Source organism: Lycium ferocissimum, chromosome 11 (assembly GCF_029784015.1).
Source record: "Lycium ferocissimum isolate CSIRO_LF1 chromosome 11, AGI_CSIRO_Lferr_CH_V1, whole genome shotgun sequence".
Lineage (NCBI taxonomy): Eukaryota > Viridiplantae > Streptophyta > Magnoliopsida > Solanales > Solanaceae > Lycium > Lycium ferocissimum.
In genome coordinates this window covers 34937748-34962387 of record NC_081352.1, presented here as the reverse complement: position 1 = coordinate 34962387, position 24640 = coordinate 34937748, and the positions used below count along the sequence as shown (strand labels likewise).

The 24640-nt window shown below is 35.4% G+C and overlaps 1 protein-coding gene across 1 annotated transcript; it reads right to left on the bottom strand.

Annotated features, from left to right (window-relative positions):
* Nucleotides 1-1798: 1798 nt before the first annotated feature.
* Nucleotides 1799-20857, bottom strand: LOC132037828 (pentatricopeptide repeat-containing protein At4g04790, mitochondrial-like). The gene is made up of 17 exons (XM_059428464.1): nucleotides 20338-20857; nucleotides 18250-18297; nucleotides 12425-13051; nucleotides 11906-12085; nucleotides 11411-11475; nucleotides 10855-10962; nucleotides 10599-10712; nucleotides 9335-9430; nucleotides 9134-9232; nucleotides 7305-7424; nucleotides 5817-5921; nucleotides 5185-5349; nucleotides 4965-5092; nucleotides 4810-4888; nucleotides 4353-4570; nucleotides 2538-2763; nucleotides 1799-2442 (listed from the first exon to the last, which is right to left on the bottom strand). The coding sequence occupies exons 1-16, from the start codon at nucleotides 20540-20542 to the stop codon at nucleotides 2574-2576; spliced, it is 2547 nt and encodes an 848-aa protein (XP_059284447.1). The 5' UTR covers nucleotides 20543-20857; the 3' UTR covers nucleotides 1799-2442; nucleotides 2538-2573.
* Nucleotides 20858-24640: the final 3783 nt, after the last annotated feature.

Genomic DNA, 24640 nt, shown 5'->3' with positions numbered 1-24640 from the left:
GGCTCAATTTGGTGGGTTTTTGCATGGTTACTTATTTTGTTTACCCATTATACTTCTTATTTTTTTGGAAAAATTGGAAGAGTTAGTTAATGGCTAGGGATTTTGGGTCAACCGCATTATTAGCTAAAGTTGGAGAAATAGTTGCAGAAAGGGTTAAAGAAGAAGCAAAAGTTTTGAGGGAAGAAGAGAGAGTTGAAGATAGAATGGTTACTGAATTGTATAGAGTATTGAAATTAATGGAAATGGATTTGGCTATGGTTAGTGCTGCTAAGAAAGAAGAGACATTGAATGAAAGATTTGAACAAGCTAAGGCGCGTTGTAGGCAAGCTATTCTTATTGCTAGTTCTTTTTGATGAGGTTTTGTTGGTGGAAAATGGAAAGCTCGAATCTTTTTTTAATAACTTGTAGTAACATTTGTAGTGCATTTTATCGGCTAAAGTGGGAGAAATAGTTGCGGAAAGAGTTAAGAAGAAGCAAAAGTGTTGAGGGAAGAAGGGAAAGTGGAAGATAGAATGGTGACTGAATTGTATAGATTATTGAAGTTAATGGAAATGGATTTGGCTATGGTTAGTGCTTCTAAGAAAGAAGAGACTTTGAATGAGAGACTTAACAAGCTAAGGCACGTTGTAGACAAGCTATTCTTGTTGCTAATTCTTTTTGAGAAGCTTTTGCTTTTGGAAAATGGAAAGCTGGAATCTTTTTAAGGTTTTGTAATGATTTCTAGTAACATTTGCAGTGCATTGGAGTATCTTTGTTTGCTATTGAAAGGTATGGTGTGATAGTTGGGATTAATCATCAGTTCAAATTTGAGTCATGTAAATGAAAATGAAAACCTTTGATAAGTAGTTTTTACCCCTTCTAGTGGCGTTCTCAATGCAAATTCAAATTATTCTAATCAATGAATTTTGATTCGTGTTTGAGTCCTGTGAATGAAACTAAAAGCACTCAAATTAGTCGATTCAATAAACTTTTGTTCGGGTCTTGTGAGTGAATGAAAATGAAAAAGTTAGTCCGGATCAAATATAGAGGGCAGAGAGAATGCTTCCCGATCACTCGCTCAAGGAAGCTACATACACATTTTCAAACGGAATATAATGAGTTTCATGATTTAAAGTGAGTACCACGAATGAAAATGAAAGTACTCATATTAGTCGAATCAATAAATTACGGTTCAAATATAAGTTTTGTGAATGAAAATGAAAACCTTCGATAAGGAGTTTTTCCCATCTTGCATTCTCAATGCGAATTCAAATTAATCGAATCAATGATATTCGATATTGAATGATTAAATATTAAAAGAGTGTATGCTTCCTTGTGACATTCTATAGTGCATTGTGACATTATAGTATTGGACTAGCAAAACCTTCTTCCATTTTTTTTTTTTTTTCCTCTTGCTCTTTCCCCTCAACAGCTCACTGTGGGGCTAATAATGTGGAACCAAATACAATTTTAGGCACTTGGGTATATAAGCGTTTATTCCACTAGAAAAAGAAAACAAAATCAAATCTTTATCTGGTAGTAGTAGGACATAACCATTGCAAGAACAAATTAGCATCTCTTTGAAAAATTAGATGTGTGTTACTTATTAAATAGACCTCTGTCAGGAATACTTAGAAAGACAATTTGGCTGTAGCACCAAATCCACATAAAAATTGTACTAAGTTGCTACAATTAGCTTTAAATAAAATTTTGATAAAGAAACAACTACAATTCGGAGGAACGACTCAATAAAGAATTGTAACCACAAAGCTGATAATCACTATATATTTGTTTCGTTCAGAGGAGATGAGAAGAGGCAAGAACTGAACAATTGCTTTTATTAGAGAGGCCAAAGAATTCAGTTTACAATTGAACACTTTTTGCATTGCTCCAAATAGGATTTCTCATTTTTCTTATAACTAAAAGCCAAACCAATCTGCTCTGTTTCACATTTGAACCAGATGGTCTGAGATGTTAGCATGGGACAAACGGCTAGCGACCAAATGGAAGTACATATAAGGCCCCTTCTAAACTATCGAAAATACCAAGAGGGAAATTTGGAGGCGTAAATGTGTGTACCATCGATCAATTACAAATACCTAAACTATCACGTACCTGATCTCTAAATTAACAAATGAGTCTACAGAGAACTCGGGAAAACGCATGTTACAGCTCCTCTTCAAATTGAAACAAGCCGGACTTCACCACTTGATTCTTAGTCCTACTTTTCAGTGGAAGTTCCTTCTATGCCGCAAATGATTATAGGCAATGATTCCATGATACCAGAAGTCAAATGAAGTGTCTCTTTTCTCTTGATCCACTTCCCAACTTATTGTTAATCTCAGGGCAATTTCAAAGCAGGACTAATATAGAGCTCTCACAGGGTGCATGAAAAAGAACGAGTTCTCAGCCCTAAAAGTTGTACATCTACAAGATCTGCAAAATGTTGATCTCAAACAAGTGCTGCAACCAAAAACGGACTAAGAAAAGTGAGCACAAAGAGAAAGGACAAAAAAGCAGCACGAACAGAGACCGGCAATTTCAGAATTAATACATACCAAAGAATTTTCTAAATCTCCTACGAACTTCACTTATCAAATCTCACATCTCACATCCTTCCTAATTTTCTTTTTTTTCTGTTTCCCTTTTGTGGAGGCAGACATTCCATAAGCTTCTTGACAAGCTTGGACTACACTGCAAACATGAATATCATCCCTTGGTATTTTATTGAGAATATTTGCTGCAGATTTGTAGTCCCCTAATGCCAACAAGGCTCGATACATCCTGCATCAAACAATGAATTAGAGCAAAGAAGGAAAACATAAAAGGACAAACAACATTCGTGATATCACAAGTAGCCAAAATCTAATAAGGTAAAATACAACTGTTTTTTGCATCCTTGGGTAGTCTGTTTTACAGACAGGAAAAAGTGCAGCATTCGTCAGAATAATTGTTTTAATTTAACTCCTAGAATCAGTGAAAATAATTATCGTATGAAAATGACATAAATGATGTCAATATGTACCTATCATATGGCAAGTGTGAGATATAGAGAACCCCTCATGTTAGAGAACCCTAATATATCTTTTTTTTTATAAGGTAAAAGAGAACCCTAATATATATTAAAGGGTAGATAATTAAGTATCGAATGAAACATATCAAACTGGAGCGTAATAAAAATAGAGGATCATCGTGTTCTCAATAGCAAGGAACAAGAAATCAAAAAATGGAAAGCTTACTAAATGTAGAAGAAAAGAGAAATGAACATAAAAGCTGGTTTTCTGATTTCATTTATGAGGAAGGAGCCCGGCATCTCGATTTGTACAAAGCTAAGACTACCAGCTGTTAGTACTACATAGGCTGAAATACGATAGAGACAAAATGAGGCTACTAGTACTCGTAACAAGACTTTTAGGGGAAACAAGTAAACAAAAGGCTTTATAGGTAAATTGATACTTGTACATGCACGAAATTCTGTTCCGACCCACCAACTCCACGGGTTCTCATCCATACACCTGAACCTATAACAAATCTATTTTTTTAAACACCTCTGATCCATTGATCGAGCTTATGTGGCAATTAAATAGCCGACATGGACAAAATATGTGGTATACACAACTTTAAAGAGCATGACAGTGAAAAATATAACTACAAACAGTTTAAAAAAACCTCCTTTTTATCTCTCTCCCCCTCATTCCTCCATCCTTTTCAACCTTGGCTACCAGAAAAATCCCACCAGTGAACACCATTACTTTTGGCCAGGGAAGAACCTTACCAGCCATTTTCCTCTCCTGTGTTTCCCTTTCTATTTCCACATTTTTCATATCTTCTCATGCCGGTCAAAGTATCCGAACTTGGTTGACCGTATCCCGAACGTATCCCGCTCCCGACCCGTGTCGAGACGGGATCGGCACCAAAAAAGGGAGAGTCCGCGCAACTTAGAATAAAACCCCATAAAGCTCCCAATGTTTTTCATAGGTCTAGAACCTTAATCCATAGAACACAGAAGAGAAAGGCTACCGAGCAATTCAGAAACATTATTAGTTCGATGACTTTATTCTTTCTAACCTTTTTTCAACTTCAACTTTATGTTAGGTTAGATTGGTAGATATCTTTGAAATAGTTATAAATGACAAATATTTTCTTTTTCATTTCACTTAAACCAAGGAGGACAAAAACCAACAAATATATGAAAATGTATTGGTCTAGCTTAACTAAATCTTAGTATTGAATGATTAATTAAGTGGTTTCTCAACGGATACAACAGTAGAGAAATCAAAATAAAAAGATATGAGTAACTATCATGGATTTCCTAAGAACAGAAATTTCAGACAAGCAAACAAGACTTAAAAACATTAGTTATTCGAAATTACCTCACATAACTTAAAATATTGTAAGGAAGACCAGCTATTTTGTACTCCTTCCAAATCAGATAACAAGCTTGTAAATCTTTCGCATTGACACAAGCACTGAGGAGGAAATCAAGACTTTGTCGTGAAGGGAGGAGACCAATCTCTTTCTTAATAGCCTGAAGAAGATCCAAGCCTAACTGTAAATTTATTGGATCTTTTTCCGCAATCTGGCAGAAAACCTGCTCCATGATTACCAAAAATGAGTATCAAACAAGAAAACACATCAGAGCTAAATAAAGGCCTCCATTGTTAATGACAATTTTGTCAAGTAAAAATATCATATGCAGTGGGGAGCTTCATCTTGCACACAAAAACTGATAAGAGTATATGAATCACAGGAACCCAAAAAGAATTGAGTTTCTGTAACACATAATTATTCTTTCCAATATAAAGCAGAGAAAAGGAACAAGAGCAATACCTCATCGAATAGAACTTCCTTAGCCACTTCATCATACTTGTATGCATCTACCAGCTTTTTAAGCAAGTCAACAATAGATCTATTACAAAAGAGGGAAAAATTAAAGCAACTCTAAATTTCAGCAGTATTCTCAAGAAACAATTGTGAATTTAGACCTGAAGTGATCTTTCCGAATACAATATGTTATGACCCTATAGGCGGCATCAACCCAATGATCGAGGCCATTTAATTGCTCAAGTAGGTGGAGCAATCTACGCAAATCTCCTTCAGATTGAAGGTTTTCCTGCAAGGTTATGATTTAAAAGGGTAAATGTGTCAGAAAGGTGTCCAAGGAAATGATCCTTGGAAAGAGCCCATATGCAAGAAGGCACTTACAATGAGACAGATAATCGCTTTTGGCTCCAACTTGCATTGAGCTTCTTTCATTTCCTCATATATTTTAAGGGCATCTGATATTTGCCCATGTGAAGCAAGAGCTGAAACAAGCACACTTCTAATTTCATTGAAACCCTTTACAGGTACTCTTCGATCATAGATTACCTGCACATCCATTGATGATTCTAAATCATCAGAAGAACTCCTATTTTCTTTTGGCAAGATCATGCCTATTCCAAGGAGAGAAAGCAAAAAGAATATACTTTCGGATGGATGCTATACACTGCAGTTATCAGTTTTAGAGTATTTCATTTTTATCTGCAAAGAGTATATTTCACATGAAAGCTTCCTATTTGACAAGATAAAAAGCCCCAAGTCAGAATTTACACTACAACATAGCATAGCTTCAAAGAAAGCTTATAAATTAATCTCTTAATATTCATGTATGCACCCACCAAACATGTACCGGCAGAAACTTCAACAAAATTAAATAAATATAGTGAAGCAGATAACTGAAATCAGGGGAAAACCAGTTACTAAGAATATGGATCTAACAAAGGATTTAGCATAAAAAAAAAAGGAAAAAATACGGCCATGAAATATTTGTAGAACCCAATATACTCGTTGTGTACCTGTTTAGCCTTTTCAAACTGTCCAGAAGCTGCATATCCATTTATTAGCGACATATATACATGCTTTGTGTGTTGGACTCCAGAATCTTTCATCTCATCAAGAAACTACAATTTTTCAAATTACCAACTGTTATAGTTGCACATTTGTAGCCAATGTCAACAAGATAAGCATCAATGTGCTAATATTGAAAGAAAAAACAGATATTTTATAAACAAAGAAGGGAAACGAAGCAAAAGAGTCTATGCCTAAATAAATTAGATAAAGGAAGCAGATCCACGGAACCAATTACCACTGAAATATTTTATGGAAATTTTGCGGTAGATTGCTTCAAGAGAATTGCAGTCACATAAAGGACAACTTCTGCATCAAATGGATAGACTAGCACCGTGTCGATGGATGTATTGATGAAACATGCTTAAAAATTTATGCTAATTATACATCATTCAATGGCTTTCCTCTCTTTTCATATGAGGGTTAATAGTAGAATTTTCTTATGCCCTCACTAGTTAAACACGGTCTATATCCCACTCTATGCACCGGTTAATTTATCAACTTCTTATTTTAGCCACAATTTTCTTCCGAAGCAGTATCTACATAAATTATGAAGCTTTTCAATTTTTTATATGGTTAATCCAACCCCCAAACTCTCCATCCTAGTGTTGTCAAAGGCGCGCTTAAGCCCTGAAGCGAGGCTCAAAACATGTTGAGCGCCTCGCCTCGCTTTATGTGCGGTTCAGTGTCATCATCAAGGCTCTGACACATGTTTTTCCTTGCTAATGAGCGTCTCTTGAAGAGGTGACACTAGATAATTGATATTTCACTTTATTGTAATGTTTTTACAATTTCTTTGTCCATATGTTTGTTATTCATGATTGTTATTATTAGTCTTGGACTAAGAACATATATATTTGTATTTTTGCACCATTGCGCCTTTTTTCATTAAAGCCCGCGCTTTATTTGCGCTTAAAGCCCCAGCTGACCTAAGAGCTTTTTTGCGCTTTTCGCTTTTGATAACACTGCTCCATCCTAACCAGGAGTTCAAAAGTTTCCCTTCCACACTTGTCTACAAAGGAACCCGGGATATTGCCAATATGCTTGCATGACTTCTGATAGTGTATGAACTGAACTAGTCTTATAATCTTAAATTGGAAATAAGTTCAATATAAGCTAGCCTTCCTTCTATAATCAAGGACATTATCATCACCATTCTAACTTTTACTCCCAACTACTGAACCACCTTCTCTTCATAACGTGAAATATGAAAGAACAAATAATCTAGAACAAGCTAGTAAATGAAAATAATGCATCCACTCAAATCAAACCTAGTAATCCCAGAGAAATGAGAAAAGCAAGTGTAATCTACAGTCATATTCCCACAACAACTAGTGCAAAATAATTTTGCCAAGTCAGGACAAAGGTCCTTTATCAAGATCACATAAGAGAACTTATCACATGGAAGTACTGAACTAAGATGTAAAACCAATGACCTTAGATATGTCATCCCCACTCGTGCAATTGCTTATCAGATAGCTGAAAGTCTGAGAGTCTGACTTCACATTAGCATCTTCCATATGTTTGAGAACCTTTAAAGCAGCATGAGTGTCTTTCTGCCAGAATGTTCAGCAAATACGAAAAGTCAAAAGCTAAAAAAAATAGAAGTAATAAGCACGGCACAACCATTATCATATCCGTGGATAGGGAAATTCAAGCAACAAAACTCCAAAATAGAAGTAATCAAAGCCATCAAGCAACAGCTATGGTTCACATGGATTGGATAGCCTTTCACACACAAAAAAAGGCAGTTTTCTGTACCTAGAAATGCATGCACAATTACTAATCTATCAACAGAAGCATAACTTCGTTTTAGAGATATATAGACATAACGAAAGATTGTTTTAAAATCATGTACTGCACCAACATTGTGCAAATTCAAGAAAGAGGATAAAAGGGAAGACAAATGTACCGAAAATAACTAGGTATCCAAGCATGTTTCTACTGTAAGGTGGTTTGGTTCGTGGATCAATTATACACAAAATATTTTTTACAGGGACATGAGTAATAATCACCAGATGATTTGTATTTCTATTGGATGTTTTAGTTGATATATGAGGTGTATAGTGTAATACACGTCTTAGGTTTTGAATCTAATGAAAAATTGTTAGAAAAGGTACTCCTGGCCTACATTATTTTATCCAATGTAATATATGGTTTATCTTGAGATAAAAGTAACTATATAATCACACTTATCATACAAAAGATGATGAGATGGGAATGTGATAGATGGTTTATTAACATAATTAATCTATCAATCAATATATCAATCTAAAATCAGTTGGTCGACTATATGAATATTCTCTATCTAGTCCGCTCCATTAAGGTTTATTTTATTGCAATACTAGATAATTCAAGCAAAGTACGAGCTCTCTAAATCTCGTAAGCCCTTACTGGATAACTCTTTGATCCCAATTATCACATATATGTATCAACTACATGATTAATGTTAGTATATAAACACTAAAGATTATAATAATTAATTCAAAACAATAAATTCTAAATTCTCTCAAAATAATGAACAATTTTAAGAGGAATTTAAGACTGTGTATCCTAAAATATGAAATAATGAATAATTAACATCGCATTACTCTTGTAAGCATGAAAAATCAGTTTTAAACATTTTTTTCTAATTTTTAAACAAAAAAAACAAACATTACTTAAAATTTTATCAATGAGACACAATAAGTATAATTAACTTTTTTTTGGATAAGGTAATATATATTATTAACAATTGAGTAAAACCCGTATACAAGCAGTATACCAAAAAGAAGAGAACCTACACCAACATTAAGTATAATTAACTAAACAAGAAGTAACATAAATAACAGTTTTGTGCATTAATATTTGTATGCACATACTACTGATATGTGCATATCACATTGAATATGCACATAAACCAAAGTGGGTACTAACAAGAAACAACATATGTCGACCAAGCAGCTAACCATTGATGCGAATACGATACTGGAATTATTTTCAATAGCACGAGTAACCAGATGACCCCTAGCTCTAGTTGTACAACTCTTGTAGAGATACAATCAACTTTTGCCGCATAATTTAGTGAAAGTATTAAGTTAAACTTGCTAGAGTTCTTATTATGTCCAGATCCACTAAAGAGGTAAACTTTACTGCTCAAATGATGCAACTTGAAATAATGCAGAGATTCAATAAATGGGTCTGAGAGTGGAAGTTAGTCATTATGCACATAGATAATGTATGACAACTCAAGCATAGAAGATAATACGATAAAAGGGGAACCCACCTCTCGGAAATATCCTGCCATTATGGCATTATACATGTTAGTGGTAGGCCTCACGTTGAACTTCTCCAAATCTTTGAGCATGCCATATGCGCCTTCAAACTGCAGTTAGGACAACATAGGGAGAATAGAGCTTGGCTAGTTAAGCGACTCATTCAATATCCATATACAAATATTATCCCCCCATAAGAAGAAGAAACTTACATCCTTTGTTCTCACAGTCATATTTATCATAATCCTGAAGGTCTCGCTATTTGGCGTGATATCATGATGAAGTATCATTGAATATATTCGATGAACCTAACATTCATGATGATAAACATTAAAACATGATTTATGACAACAATATATAAATCGAAGATACAAAAGACATGCAATGGACAATTTTGAAATATATTCACTAGGGTAGCTAGCCGCTACCCGGAAAAAAGCTACTAATGTAATTTTCAATTCAAATCACAAAGCAGTAATAATTAATAAATGTCAGTTGACAATGAAGGAAGAAAAAGAACATCCATGATCATTTTTTGATGAAGAAAAAAAGAACCACACGGGAGAGGTCCACGGGTTGAAGGGGTTTTCAACTATTATGAAAGCCCCATACTCAAAATCTGAGCCCCAACTGAAAAATCTATCATTGCCATGAAGATTTTACCTTTCACTTGATTTGACATCATAAACTTAGAACTTAAATTCACGCACTGATAAGACATGGACCAATTTTTGTTTAGTCCATTATTTATTTAATACTTAACCTATTTGGAGACTCCAACTCGTTGCTCATAAGAGTTAAAAGTTCCAACTGAGCAGATCATGAGAAATAAGTCTTTTCTCTTTTGAGAAGGAGAACAAATTCATTTCTTTTGCCCCTAAAGATTGACGCTAACCGCATAAATAACTTCTTAGCGCACACTTGGCAATCACATAAAATTTTATTAATGCAGGGAAAAAAAAAAACATATAAAAGAATTATACCAAAAAATAGAAACCTTAAGAAAGGATGACTTTCTATGAACGACACCTAATCTTCTAAACATACATGAACCTCGTTGGTGCACCAAAGAGAAATAACGGATAAGAGGCTATCCCTCAAGTGAAAAAAATCCTTCTCTACGCACTTTAGCAATCATCTAGTTCTTGATTTCTTTAATTTTTAGAATGTCATGGCCAGTGCTAAAGTGCGAAGCCCCCATGGGTTTTAGCCCATCGCTAACTATTTTAGTACATTAGTTTTTCGTATAAAACATGCTTCCCAGGATGCTCTGATTCTTTATCCAGGTTAGGCAATGAGCATCAAAACTGTATTATAACTGTATATACATGAATAGAAAATTTATGAGAACCAAGAAACATTTGTGACAGTTAAATCTCACATAATTAATGTGTCCTAGCCCAAACTATATGACAACTCATAGATTAAGCTAATCAACTAAAACATCAAAAAGATAAGAGATTCAAGCTAACCTACCAAATTATACTCACAGCTTTTATCGCAGGCTTCTAGTATGGAATTAAATGTCTCCAACGGTAATGTCAGACCTGCTTCAAACATTTGATCAACCATATCTAGTGCAGCATGTACCTATTTACAGAGTTGCAACTATCAGTACATTCGAGAAGTTCACATATTGACCAGAACATGTAACGACTCTTATTTTGCACAAAGAAGTCTCCAAGCACTCCATAGAATATCTCTAAGACATCTCTAAATAATCAGTCCATACCTTAAATAACTCACAACAGTACATAATAAGCTTCTGATACTGGGACGATATTGGCCTAAGCTCCAACTCAGCATGTAAATTTTTGAATTCAAGGATAACATCTTCAACCTTCCATAAACAACAGAGCAATCAGCGCAATATTTCACTGATGGACAGATATTTAGAACTGGCATAACTACAGATCCGCGTGGCAACTGCAACAGTTTATTTAAAATTCCCAACCAATTCTGTATTAGCAAAAAAAAAGAAATGCTTATTGCAATCCAGTGTACATCAGTATCTGGAGCAAAAAAATAATTAGAAGCGTGAAATACAACAAAAAATTATACTCCCTTTAACTTCCATTGTTCCAATGCATGACATTAGTTGACACTGTTTGACTTAACACAGAGTTTAAGATGTTAATTGAGCTTGTGATTTGAGCAACAAACAGGCTCTTAGATATTCTATCAAACAATCTTTTGATTGGGAATTAACATTTTTCTAACTTATGCAAGCATCATGTGAATTGTACACCAAGGGAGATTGCAAGCAGAATTCATGAGAAGTTCCTCACCGCTAAATTTGGCATGCTAGTTGTATAATTGTAAATGAATTTTGAGATGTCTTCTGCTCCAATATCTGCTTTGAGAGAGACTACATTAGGATGCGTGAAACCGGAACATAAGTTGAAGAGATTAGAGCACTTTGTTAGTCAGCAAGATTATTATAGAAGTTAAAAATTTTCTAACAGCAAAAGCAAAAAGAAAATCTTCAATCTCCTTATAACTGATGCCTATACTCACAACATTTTCCCTATCCAGTAATTTATTTATTTTTTCGGAGAAACCCGTATAGCTATATCCATTCGCAAAATTTGATACTAACCCTTCCTAAGATGTATTGGTACAAGATACCGACATAGAGGTCACCCTATGAGTTATTATAGATTATGGTAACCGTCACTTTAGATTACCCAATGCAATTAGAAATGATTTGTCTAACATGAGGTCAACGATCATTGGATCAACTATATAGGTGCCTCTAAATTAAAGAAAAGTGACGAGTTTACCTCTTGTTACCAACTCCTGAAGAAACTTCTTTGCGAAGGACTTCAATAGCAACTTCCCCAAGAACTTGAAGATATTTGTGACACAATCAGTAGATGAAATTTTTGTTATGTCAACAGTTCGTAGCAGCCTCACAAAATCCTCAACTCGGTCCCTTTCGCACAATGCTAAGAGATAGTTTTCTGCAACATGTTCATCATTGTGAAATTCTAAAATATGGCATTACTGTAGAGACAGCCTCCGCCAGAATTTATCATGAGATGCATTTGAGAACAGTTTGTGAGATTCTAAGATGTTACCTCATTGCAAAGACAATCTAAATTCATCAACAATTAGCAAACGCATTACAAACATAATGTACAGTAAACATGAAAAAAAGAGACATGCAACTCAATCATTTTAATCACTAGTCATTTAAGTTGCAAAGTACCACAAGTAACTTCTAATATCCAGCAGGATCAAAGAATAAGAGTATACAAACTAAAACAATAATAGGGGCATGTGTCCAGTAAATTGCAAACCTTGAAAGGCGGATTTATCGCCATCATCATAAAGAGAAAGATGGTAGAGGAGTTCTTCTATTTTATCTTCATCTTCAACTTTACTCCAAAGCAACATCTCGTAGTAAGCTAATCTTGCAAGTGAATCAGCATTTCTATCTATAATGAGCTCACAGTAAAAATCAAACTCCTGTACCATGCCAAAATCAATAAAATACATAAGAATTGGACCATAGCTCTCCTCTTCTACTTGGAAACCCTGTTCCTTCATTGATTTAAGAAGTTGATAAGCCTTTGAAAGCTGCTTCAATGACATCTCTTCGTCATTAGTTTCTCTGGCCTTCTCTATACAGAGTCTTATTAGAGCATTATATTCTTTCAGGCCAGTTTCTCGTCCCAATTTGACAAACACTTTAATGGCAGTTTCAGTCCCCAATTTACAGGCACATTGTTTAACCAACTGGTGGAAACGACTAGTCTGACTACTCTTGAAGGTCCACTTTTCCTTCCTTTCTCTTGCTATTTCTTTGCGCCGCAATGACGCATTGTTTTTTTCTACATTTGATAACCATGGTACATCCAATACATTTTCCAAACAACTTCCATTGCTACTCGTTTCTGAATCGCTCAAATAAGAATCTAAATCACCTACAATAAAAGATATATCAGAAATATGGAGATAAAATAGTTTGTAAGGCAATTGCATACAGACGAGATATGCAAAAATTATTAGATATTCTAAGCCGCGCATTCTTTGTCTACATCTAATTACATCACAGGGAGTCTTGTGATTAATTATCAGGTAGTCCTCTCTCGATCCCACCTGCTTAAGCCCCAAGTCATCTGACATCTTTTGGAAAGCATATACAGTTTCCAAGCCATTAATTAGATATGCAAAAAGATATTAAACCACCAAGTTGCAAATAGAAGGAGAAACTTTATAGAATCGGTGGAGGTCAATGGGGTGAGCCATGTGGGGAAGGAAGCAGTTGTGGATTATTATGAAAATTTGTTTAAAGAGAGAGCGGAGGGGAGGCCTACTGTGGAGGGTTTAGGTTCTAATCAAAGCGGAGGGAAGGAGGGTGAGTGGTGGGAGCAGGCAATTGAGGAGGAGGAGGTAAAAAGTGTGGGGGAGTGTTGTGCGGGTACAAAGCTCCGGGCCCAGATGGTTTCTCTTTGGCTTTTTTTCAGCATTGTTGGAACACGGTCAAAAGTGATGTGACGGATACTATTGTTGAGTTCCAAGATAGTGGTGAATTCGGAAAAAGTTTGAATGCCTCGTTTTTTGTCATCATTCCTAAACGGGAGGGAGCCACGAGCATGAAGGACTATAGACCTATTAGTCTAGTGGGAAGTATCTTCAATATTATCTCTAAGGTGCTTTCCATTTAAGAAGGTGTTGGATAAAACTGTTTCTACTTCACAAAATGCCTTTGTGGAGGGCAGACAGATTCTGGATGCAGGTTGGTGGCAAACGAAGTGGTGGATTCAAGGAGAAAGCAAGGAGTACTAGGTGTGTTAAGCAAACTTGATATTGAAAAGGCATATGATCACGTGAACTGGAAATTTCTGGATTCCATCTTGTTTCAAATGGGATTTGGAGAGAAGTGGATTTATTTTTGCATTTCTTCGGTGAGATTTTCCGTGTTGGTGAATAGTAACCTAAGTTGCGCAGACTCTCCGTTTTTGGTGCCGATCCAGTCTCGACACGGGTCGGAGTGGGATACGTCCGGGATACGGTCAACTAAGTTCGGATACTTTGACCGGAGTCTATCAACAAATTTGGGGGATTTTGATTTTTCAAAATTAAAGATAAAACATACTTAAGAGAAGGGAAATGACATACCTTCAATATTATAGTAATTTTGTCTCTGTTTTGCTGATTCGTGTTTTTCTCAACATTTCTAGCTCTACTTTTTATAATTTTGAATTTTCTTAGCCGAATCACCGCACCAGTATCCATACCCGGATCCACACCCCCGAATCTTAAAATTAAGATTTTGCCAAATCCGACACTCGGATCCGTACCCGTATCGAATACCCGCACCTGAGTCCGAGCAACTTAGATAGTAACCCATGCGATTTTTTTGGGAGCTCGAGGGGTTTGAGACAAGGGGAACCTCTATCACCGATGTTGTTTATTTTGGTTATGGAAGCTCTGAGCAGGATGATGGATAGAGCTGTCCTGGGGGATACCTGAAGGGTTTTGATGCAGCGGTTAGGGGTGTAGGGACAATATTGGTGTCTCCCCGTTGTTCGCGGAAGATACCTTGGCTTTTTGTGATGCAATTGAGACCCAATTGGACTATTTAGGCCAAGTTCTCATTTGGTTTCAAGCGGTATCAGGACTTAAAGTTAATTTGAGGAAGTGTGAGATTATTCCTGTTGGGCAGGTGAATAACATTGGGTCGCTTGCTCGTGTCTTGAATTGCAGGGTCAGAGCTCTGGCGACTACATACCTCGGAGTACCGCTAGGTGCATCTTACAGTGTGGAATCCGGTTGTTCAGAGGGTCGAGAAGAGACTAGCAGGGTGGCAGAAAAGATATTTGTCCAAGGGTGGGAAGGAAGTGCTTATTAAAAGCACATTATAGAGTATTTCCACTTACTACTAGTCTTTATTTCTTGCTCCAGCTTCGGTCACTAATAAGTTGGAAACGATTCAAAGAGATTTCCTTTGGGATGTGGCGGATGGGGCAAGAAAGTTTCACTTGGTGCGGTGGGACATTGTCACATCTCCTAAAAAATGAGGTTTGGAGAGGAGGTACAAGTTTTGTGGAAGAGGTTGATAATTGACAAATATGGGATTATGGAAGGGGGTGATAGTTGACAAATACGGGATTGTGGAAGAGGGCTGGAAAACTAGAGATATCGTTTTGCCTTTTGGTTTATGGGGAAATATCATGAAGGGATGGGATAATTTTGTCAAAAATATCTCATTCAAGGTTGGAGATGGGAGGAGGGTATATTCACATATATTGAAAGATGATTTCCAGAGTTTGTACATAATATCTTGCCAAAGAGATTTGACAATTCAATAGATTAGGGCGACTCTAGGTGGAGAAGCTTTTTGGGATTTGAGATTTAGAAGGGATTTCAAGATTGGGAAGTGGACAAGTTTCAAAGATCGATAGATTGGCTTCATATGCAAGTCGATCCTGTGGATAATGTGGCGGTGAGCTCGGGGAAATAATGGAGTGTTCTCGGTGAAGGGAAATAATGGAGTGTTCTCGGTGAAGTCTTTTATGAGAAACTTTTAGTTAGGGAGGAAGTTGATTTCCCATGTAACGCAATTGGGTTCCAAGTGTGCCGAGAAAGGTGTGTTTTTTCACTTGGCTAGCCACTAGAGGAGTGATTTTGACGGCAGAAAATCTTAGAAAGAGAAAGGTTGTTTGCATTAGTTGGTGCTACATGTGCAAGGAGACAGGGGAGGACGTGGACCATCTTCTTCTACATTGTGGGTTTACCATGAGATTGTGGTGGGACATGTTTAGGTGGTTCAACACTTCTTGGGCAATGCCAAGAACTGTTAAAGAGTTATTGCTCAGTTGGAAGAGCGAGAGGAGGAGGGGAAGACGAAGGGCTTGGAACGTTGTTCCGCTTGCATTGATGTGAGTAGTTTGGAATGAGAGAAACAAGAGAGCTTTTGAAGGAATAGAGTCAAGTTTTTCTCAGTTGAGGACTAGTTGAGGACTAGTCTTCGCTCCCTTATTTTCTCAGTTCTTTATCTTTTGGTATATCCCTTGTATACGGTCATTATTTTTGGTCATGTTTATGAATGAAAATACTTTTACTTGATCAAAAAAAAAAAAAAAAAATCTTAAATCACCATCTTAGCTAGTTTGTTCAGTTGGAATTTTCATACCCCTGTAAACAGTGATGATAGCTCCTTGACCTAGCATTGTACTGGAGCTAACCTTTTGATACCTTCTGTAAATATGCGTCTTCTTGATGCCTTAACTAAAATTTACTACTTACTTCATAAAAAAGAAAAAAAGATAATAATACCACCACAAGATCTAATTTTACTTTCTTAGCAGGCGTTTGACCATAGAAACCAAAAACTTTTTCACTTTTTTTTTTGGAATTTTGAAGTTGGAGTTGGAGTTGTGTTTGGCCATAGTTTTTGAAATTGTATTTTTTTGTTGAAATGAAATTGTGTTTGGCCATAGTTTTTCTTGTTTTTCAAATTCCGGAACACAACTTCAAGTTGTATTTGGAATTTTCATGGCCAAACGCTGATTCTGGAAAAAAGTGAAAAAAAATTCTGAAAAAAAGTGAATAATTCTTATGGCCAAACGGGCCCTTAATATCTTTTAAGCCCCAAGGATAATGCATAAATATCTATATAAGGATAACAGTAGCTGGACCAACATCGTAGTTTACATATTTGTTCAACCTTTTGCTATCAACTATCATAAAAGAATTCCTAAGACAGAGAAAGATTCAAACTCCAAAGTGGGGAATGAGATTTTAGACATTGTGGCAGGATTTTCCGATCTGGCAATTAAAAATTTGTGGTGACCCATTTAGGAGTTCTTGAACTATTAATAAGACTTCAAAGGTCACAACATGAATTATTGAAGTTCCAAGATACCCCACACTCCAAAATCAGGACTCAAGAAGGAATGAAACAAGACATATTGACAGATACTTCTACCAATTCAATATACATTTAGCAGAGGAAGGTAATATCATCTTCTATGTGGTAGAACAACTGTGTACACAGCAAAAATTCCCAAATCCGAGCCAAACCAGTGTTATCAAAAGCGAAAAGCGCAAAAAAGCTCTAAGGTTAGCTGGGGCTTTAAGCGCAAAGCGCAAATAAAGCGTGGGCTTTAGCGGAAAAAAGCGCAATGGTGCAAAATTTTACAAATATATGTATGTTTAGTTCAAGACTAATAATAGTAAGCATGAATAACAAATATATGGACAAAGAAATTGTAAGAACATTACGATAAAGTGAAATATCAATCATCTAGTGTCACCTCTTCAAGAGAGGCTCAATGGCAAGGAAAAGTATGTCTTAGAGCCTTGATGACGACACTGAAGCGCATATAAAGCGAGGCGAAGCGCTCAAGTCTCAACATGTTTTGAGCCTCGCTTCAGGGCTTAAGCGCGCCTTTGACAACACCGAGCCAAACAAAGTAGAAGTCGCAGGAAAGCTGGAGAGCCTCTTCACTATTGCTCTACCAAACTAACATTGTCCTAAGTACAATAAGCAAAACATGATGTCCTACCAATATGATGGCATCTATCATAATGTGCATTCCTATTAAACAACTCTTCTCTAATTGGAACAACTAAGTCCACTCAATATACCAAAGTGAAAAACACAATCAAAAGAGTCAACAAAAGAATAAACAAAAAGAAGGTAATATTTAACAAAAAAACACTCCAGCATAAGTTAGTTGTCCTTCCTCAGGTTTTAACTTATCTAAGACTTAGGGGCCACTTGGTTACAGGGATTAGGGGGGTTTATCCCAGTACAAAAATTGGGATTAACTTTGTCCCTTATTTGTTTGTGGGTACCAAGGGTTCGAATCCCTCTGTTTCCGTACCTTCGCTAAATTCACCAAGTTTACAGTCATTCATTTGACACCCCCCCGGGTGGGAGGAGGAACTGCCATTCTAACTCTTCTCGGGGGGTATTAACAAAAACCGGGATAACACTTATACCAAAATCATGAGATTATCTATCCTATGTAAAAGGTGGGGCTATCTATCCTGGTTATAATCAATCTCAAGATTAACCTTGTTTTCAACCAAACGACCCCACCTACTATACAAATTATTAAGAATGCACTGGATTTATCAAACTAACACAACCTGGAAAAAAAAAACATACCACATAGTATCGATGATATTTCTCTTGTCAGCAACTTTGCCGATTTTCCTGCACAAACCAAAAAAAACATAAATAATTAAGCAATTTTAAGGGGGTGTTTGGCATTGGAAAAATGTTTTCCATTTCTCATGTTTGGTTGGACAAAACTTTTGAAAAATACTTTCTCTAGGAAAAAAAATTCCATAAGTGATATTCCAAGTCCATTGTTTCCTTCCACCCACCCCTCGCTGCCCCCAAACCCCCACTCCCCACCCCATCTCACCTTATAATGTTTTGCTCGATTACATAGATAAATGCTTCTGGGATAATATTCTTTTGCTTACTTACCAAACACCAGAAAATACGCAAGAAATCCACTTGTTTTCCAAGAAAACATTTTTCATGGAGAACATTTTCCTTCGTACCAAACATACCCTCATTTTCCTTCGTACCAAACGTACCCTAAGTGTTATAATGTTCCAGCAAAGAAGAATTGGAAAGTTTGCTTACCAGAGTCGAAGTTCAAGTATTCTTAAAAGGAACAGTAACTACAACAAAATAATGATCGAAGTACAAGAAACAAACAGTAGATAGTAATAGAAATCGAATAACAAGAAACTACAAAGGTAACACCACGACTACTACTATGGAATGATAAGCGAGACAACACTCAAACTACCAATTTTAAATCTTTAACACAAATAATTAATCAAATTTAAGTGTTTCTCCTTATAATGTTCCAGCAAAGAAGAATTGGAGAGTGCTTACCTGAGTCATTAAAGTTCAAGCATTCTTAAAAGGGAACAGTAACTACAACAAAATAATAATGGAAGTACAAGAAACAGTAGATAGTCACAGAAATCTGAATAACAACAAACAGCAAGGGTAATATTACAGCTACCAGTATGGAACGACAAGCGAGACAACACCCAACTACCATTTTTAAATCTTCAACACAAATAATTAATCACCCCCTAACCCCCACTCCCCGCCCCATCCCATCCCACCGTATAATGTTTTGCGAGATTACATATAAATGCTTTTAGGATATTTTTTTTTTTTGCTTACTTACCAAACACTAAAGAATAATAAGAAAGCCACTTTTTTTCCAGGAAAACACTTTCCTTCGTACCAAACACACCCTAAGTGAGCTTAACAAAAATGAAACTTCAAGGGTAATACTAGAACTACTAGTATCATCAGATAAGCGAGGCAACACTCAACTACAAATTTCAAATCTTTAACACAAATAATTAATCAATTTTAAGTGTTTCTCCTTATAATGTTCCAACCAAAAAATAAAAAAAATTGGAAAGTGTGCATAACAAAAATCGAATAACAAGAAACTACAAGGGTAATACTACAACTACTAGTATCATAGGATAAGCGAGCAAACACTCAACTACCAATTTTAAATCTTGAACACAAATAATAAATCAATTTTAAGTGTTTCTACTTATAATATACAAAAAAAAAAAAAAAAAAAAAAAAAGAATTGGAAAGTGTGCTTACCAGAGTCATTAAAGTTCAGGCTTTCTTAAAAGGAACAGTAGCTACTACAAAATAATACGATAATCGAAGTACAAGAGACAACATATAGTAATAGAAATCGAATAACAAGAAACTACAAGGGTAATACTAAGTGATACAACACTCAACTACAAAACATACGAAAGTGGGGTCTGGGGAGGGTGGAGTGTACAAACACCCAACTACCAATTTTAAATCTTGAACACAAATAATAAATCAATTTTAAGTGTTTCTACTTATAATGTTCCAGCAAAAAAAAAGAATTGGAAAGTGTGCTTACCAGAGTCATTAAAGTTCAGGCTTTCTTAAAAGGAACAGCAGCTACTACAAAATAATACGATAATCGAAGTACAAGAGACAGCATATAGTAATAGAAATCGAATAACAAGAAACTACAAGGGTAATACTAAGTGCTACAACACTCAACTACAAAACATACGAAAGTGGGGTCTGGGGTGAGTAGAGTGTACGAACCCCCAACTACCAATTTTAAATCTTGAACACAAATAATTAATCAATTTCAAGTGTTTCTACTTATAATGTTCCAGCAAAAAAAAAAGAATTGGAAAGTGAGGTTACCAGAGTCATTAAAATTCAAGCTTTCGGCTGCTATTTCACTGAGAGGCTTTGAAGAAACATTAGATGTTGATTTAATGGAAGATACATATTGTTTTAGAGCAATATCTTGTGCTGAAGTAGAAGGAACACCGGATTTCCATTGTTTTGCTAATTTATTGGCGGAACGGAACAAAGCGCTTAGGGTTTTGGATTTTGAACCGGGCATCAGCAATGACCCGAATTTGATTTTCTCAATGTGAACTGAAAGGAATAAAAAAAAAAAGCTTGAATTCTTAAGTAAGATAGAGATTAGAACTGTTAGGTTTGATTATGTTTACAGTTAAAAATAGTTTTATTTGGATAAATTGATCTAAAACAGATTAGTTAAAATTGCTAATTCGGTGAATGAAGCAATTAATGGAAATGATGATAGGAGGAGGCAACAATGTGTAAAATTTGATTTCATCACACTGGAATTTCAAGCAATGTTTATAAGACAAAGTTGGAACTTGTCCCTCAAGACAATATTTCTTTGAAACATCATAGAGGACTAAAGTTAGCAATGTGACACTTCAGGTATAATCAAAATATATAATTTTTTACAAATTTAGTCATTTCAAAAGTAACTTAAAATGTATATGATTTTTTTGAAAAATTAAGGGCAAGAGAAGGTGAAATGGAGGAGGACTGCTCACATAGGTGAATGTTCAGGTAAATAACAAACTAAGCTAATAAAATTCTGATGTATAGGAGTTTGAAATTTGGGTTGCCCAAACAAAATGTCAACAATTTTAATTTGAAATTTCACTTTTCTTTGTATGTATATAGTAACATTGATAATGAACGAGTATATAGAGGGTGTGAGCACCCAAACAAACGGATGGCCGCGCACTGGTTTGGAGGGTGGTTGTCTATTCTATCATGCTATGTGAATCTTTCTATTTTTTTGCTTTTCCTTATTTTTTATTATTGTATTTTATGTATCTTAAGTTAATGAGCCACGGGGTTCAAACAAGTAAAATAAATAAAATGGGATAAAAAAATGCCTATTCGCACTATATTTAATTTACGATACGCTTCCTTTTTAAAGTCTGCACCCCTAAATTTATTTAAAACGAAATAATTACCTCCTGAAAACTTATTTAAAAGGAATAATTCACAAACGTTGATGTGGCAAGGAGAGTGTGTTTCGCTCTCTTTGAGAGTGTGAGAAACGTAAAAAAGGGAAAACTTAATTTTTTTTTCTTAAAAATCCGTATTTTCTTAAAATATGAAAATAAATCTAGTTTTCAAATTTAGTTTTAAAAAACGGTTTTTTTCACATTTTAAAATATAATTAATTTTTCCAAAATTTTATAAAAAATTCGGTTTTTCACATTTTGACAAGAAAAACACTTTTCCCGGATCTTATTTGAAAAATAAAAGTGTCCTAAGAAAATGAAATCATGAAAATCAAGATTTTTTAAGACATTTTAAAAAATATATTTTTCCATATTTTAAAAAAAAATCAAATTTTCATTTTTTTTTTTAAAAAAAGGGTTTTAAAAATCATTTTTTTAAAGAAAATTTAGTTTTTTAATCCATGTTTTCAATTTTTTTTTTTAAATAAATTGTCAATTTTTGTTAAAAAACAAGGGTTTTAAAAATCATTTTTTTTTCAAAAAATTGAGTTTTTTATTTTATTTTTTTAAAATTGACATGTAAGCTGAAAAAAAAAATCTAAAACAAATAAATACACATGTGGCAAGGAGAGTGTATGTCACTCTCTCATATGGGAGTGGGCATCAGCGTTTAGGGGGGTAATAGGACCAAGGAAAGGTAAGGTGTGTCGTAGCAACTTGAGTTATAGTTCAGGGGGGTAATAGTGCCTTATCCCAAATAAAATCTTGTGATTATAAATTAAAAATTTGTGTAATGTCAAAATGTGATGTATGAAATATTGAAATTAAAGAGTCACTGCTGTTAAAAAGAAACATAAATAAATTGAAACAATGCAATAACTTTTTTCTGTTTTTCACTTAGCTTTATTTCTTAGTATTCATTGTTACTGAAGAATATCAATGGAGGAATGTTACTCAGGAAAGAAAGCTAAAAAAGTATGGTCTCTTTTAGGAAACACATGTGAGTTCCTTTTCTTTTTACTTGTATAGGCATACAATCAATTTTGAGACATTAAGCTCTTTTTTCTTTTTCTACTTTTAATAAGTGAGACAATCGAGGTTCAATCAAAAAATTGAAATTAACAATTCGGCCAAAAAAATTGGAAGGGCACTATGACAATGTAGCAGAGCAAAAAACAACATTGTTCGTACGTCTCAGAATTATAAGATATCACATACATATATACATAATATATATATATATATATATATTTAAATACGTATATAACTTAAAGCTTGTCCTTATTTTAATTTGCACTTTCAATTGGGATTTGTTCTATTAGACGCAAAAACTTCATTCAAATTGTGCCTATTAAACACACAACACTAACGTAGCGTGGTGCGTGTACCACACTTTTTCTTGGAGCAAGTCAGAGAAAAATATTTTTACATTTTTCTCTCTCCTTCCTCCCCTCCTCCTTGATTCAACTTTCACAAAGAGATGAGAATCAACAACTATTACCGGAGTTAACCGAGAAGATGACCGGAAGATCGGCGACCATTCTCCACCCACCGTCTGGACCATTCTTCCTTCCGCCCTAAAATACATGTCCGACCTCCATTTTTCTTCAACCACCAGTGAAAAATCAAGATCCACCAAACACGGTCTCGCAAGAAAACGGCACTGTGATACCGGCAAACCCACCAGCGAAAATCGACTACCACCATTTTCAAATACTATTTCACTTCAATTTCACCATTGCCCCGCTCATTTTCAACTATTGTTCATAGATTTGAAGCACAAAATTTATAGAGTCATTTTTTTTACATAATAACATAACCAAGTCCCTTTTTATAAGAATGTATGATACTCGTTCTGTAGCTAATGATCAAAAGAGATGCTACTCACTCTCTTTGTTTATCCTTTAATCTCAACAAATATTTTTAGGGCGTCTTCCACAACTTTTCTCTGTTTTTGGGAGCTCACTTGATCGAAATTTCTGTACAAAGCAAAATATATTGTTTCAGACCAAGAAGACTGAGAATTCTCTGGAAAATAGTGGCGGGACTATTGCAGGGGTGAGAACATTTTGTTTATTATTTATTTTGCTCAAAAGCCACGTGGCATTTCTTCATTCGTTATTTTTACCATGTCAGCGCATGTGAGTTTCAGGCACATATCATTTGTACAGCTTAGTCATGAGGGGTTTGATGGATACAAATTCACTGAAGTTAGAGGGTCTAATAAGAACAAGTCTGAGTTGGAGTGTCAAAATGGGAAATAGTGTCAAATTTAGGGGGCTGCATATGCATTTGGCCTATATATAAAGTCGTAAGAAGGATATCCGGTGAGTAACTTAGAATTGATAGTTGCCTGTGTCCAAGGTCAGATTTTTGACATTGTTTCCATCGCCCTTCCTCGGTCCATCCCCATAGCAAGTTTTCTACTGGCTTCTCACCTTGGACTAAGACTCACTCTTCTCGAATAGAAAAATAGTTGTCTTCCTGATTAACTAGTCATTGGTATTTCGTACCAAAGAAAGTCGAGAAGGTTGGGCGCAAGGTGGTTGTCGCTCAAGCAACTGTGAAAACAAACTTCATAAAAAAGTCGTGTGCATCAAAAAAATGGAAGGACTCTCCCTCTCTATCTTGAACCCAGCTTGGATGAATAAAGTTGCAATGCGTGGAGCGAGATCACCAACATACATTTTTTAATTTATCTAGTGAACATAGACTTCGAGTGCGTACCAGGCAAGATAGTCAAGGGGACACCCGCTAATCGGCGCTTCCATTCGCGACCTGAAGCCAAGCAAAGTATTGAAGACTGGAAAATAGAAATAGAAGAAAACGTTGTATTGAAAGTATAAATATAAAAGTGAGTCCCACATGCGTCAATTCACACTTAAAATACTTGCCTCTAGGTGTTGGGGCAAAAAAAAATGCATTAAAACTTCTGTTTTCGGAGAAGTTTTTACAATGAGACTGACCAAAAGTATAAGATTCTGCTTTTCTGTTTATATATATTTATGGAGTAGCTGCCAAGTCAGTTTACTCTTTCATTCCAGTATCTTTTGTTTCTGCCGTACCGTATCCCTCAAGAACCAACGTACAAGTATACATACAGCCGTACAAGACAAAATACTACATGTATCTATTGATGGTCTAATCGTATAGCTGAGTGGCCGTAAACAACAATTGGCACCATAATAAGATCGTATCTAAAT

What these genes read in the sequence shown, in the direction of transcription:
- LOC132037828 (XM_059428464.1), bottom strand. Translation starts at nt 20,542, where the DNA reads ATGCCCGGTTCAAAATCCAAAACCCTAAGCGCTTTGTTCCGTTCCGCC. An exon ending in TGACTGTGAGAACAAAGGAT is followed by an intron (nt 9,233 to 9,334) that starts GTAAGTTTCTTC and finishes TCCTAACTGCAG; the next exon opens with TTTGAAGGCGCATATGGCAT. An exon ending in ATTCGGAAAGATCACTTCAG is followed by an intron (nt 4,889 to 4,964) that starts GTCTAAATTCAC and finishes CTTTTGTAATAG; the next exon opens with ATCTATTGTTGACTTGCTTA.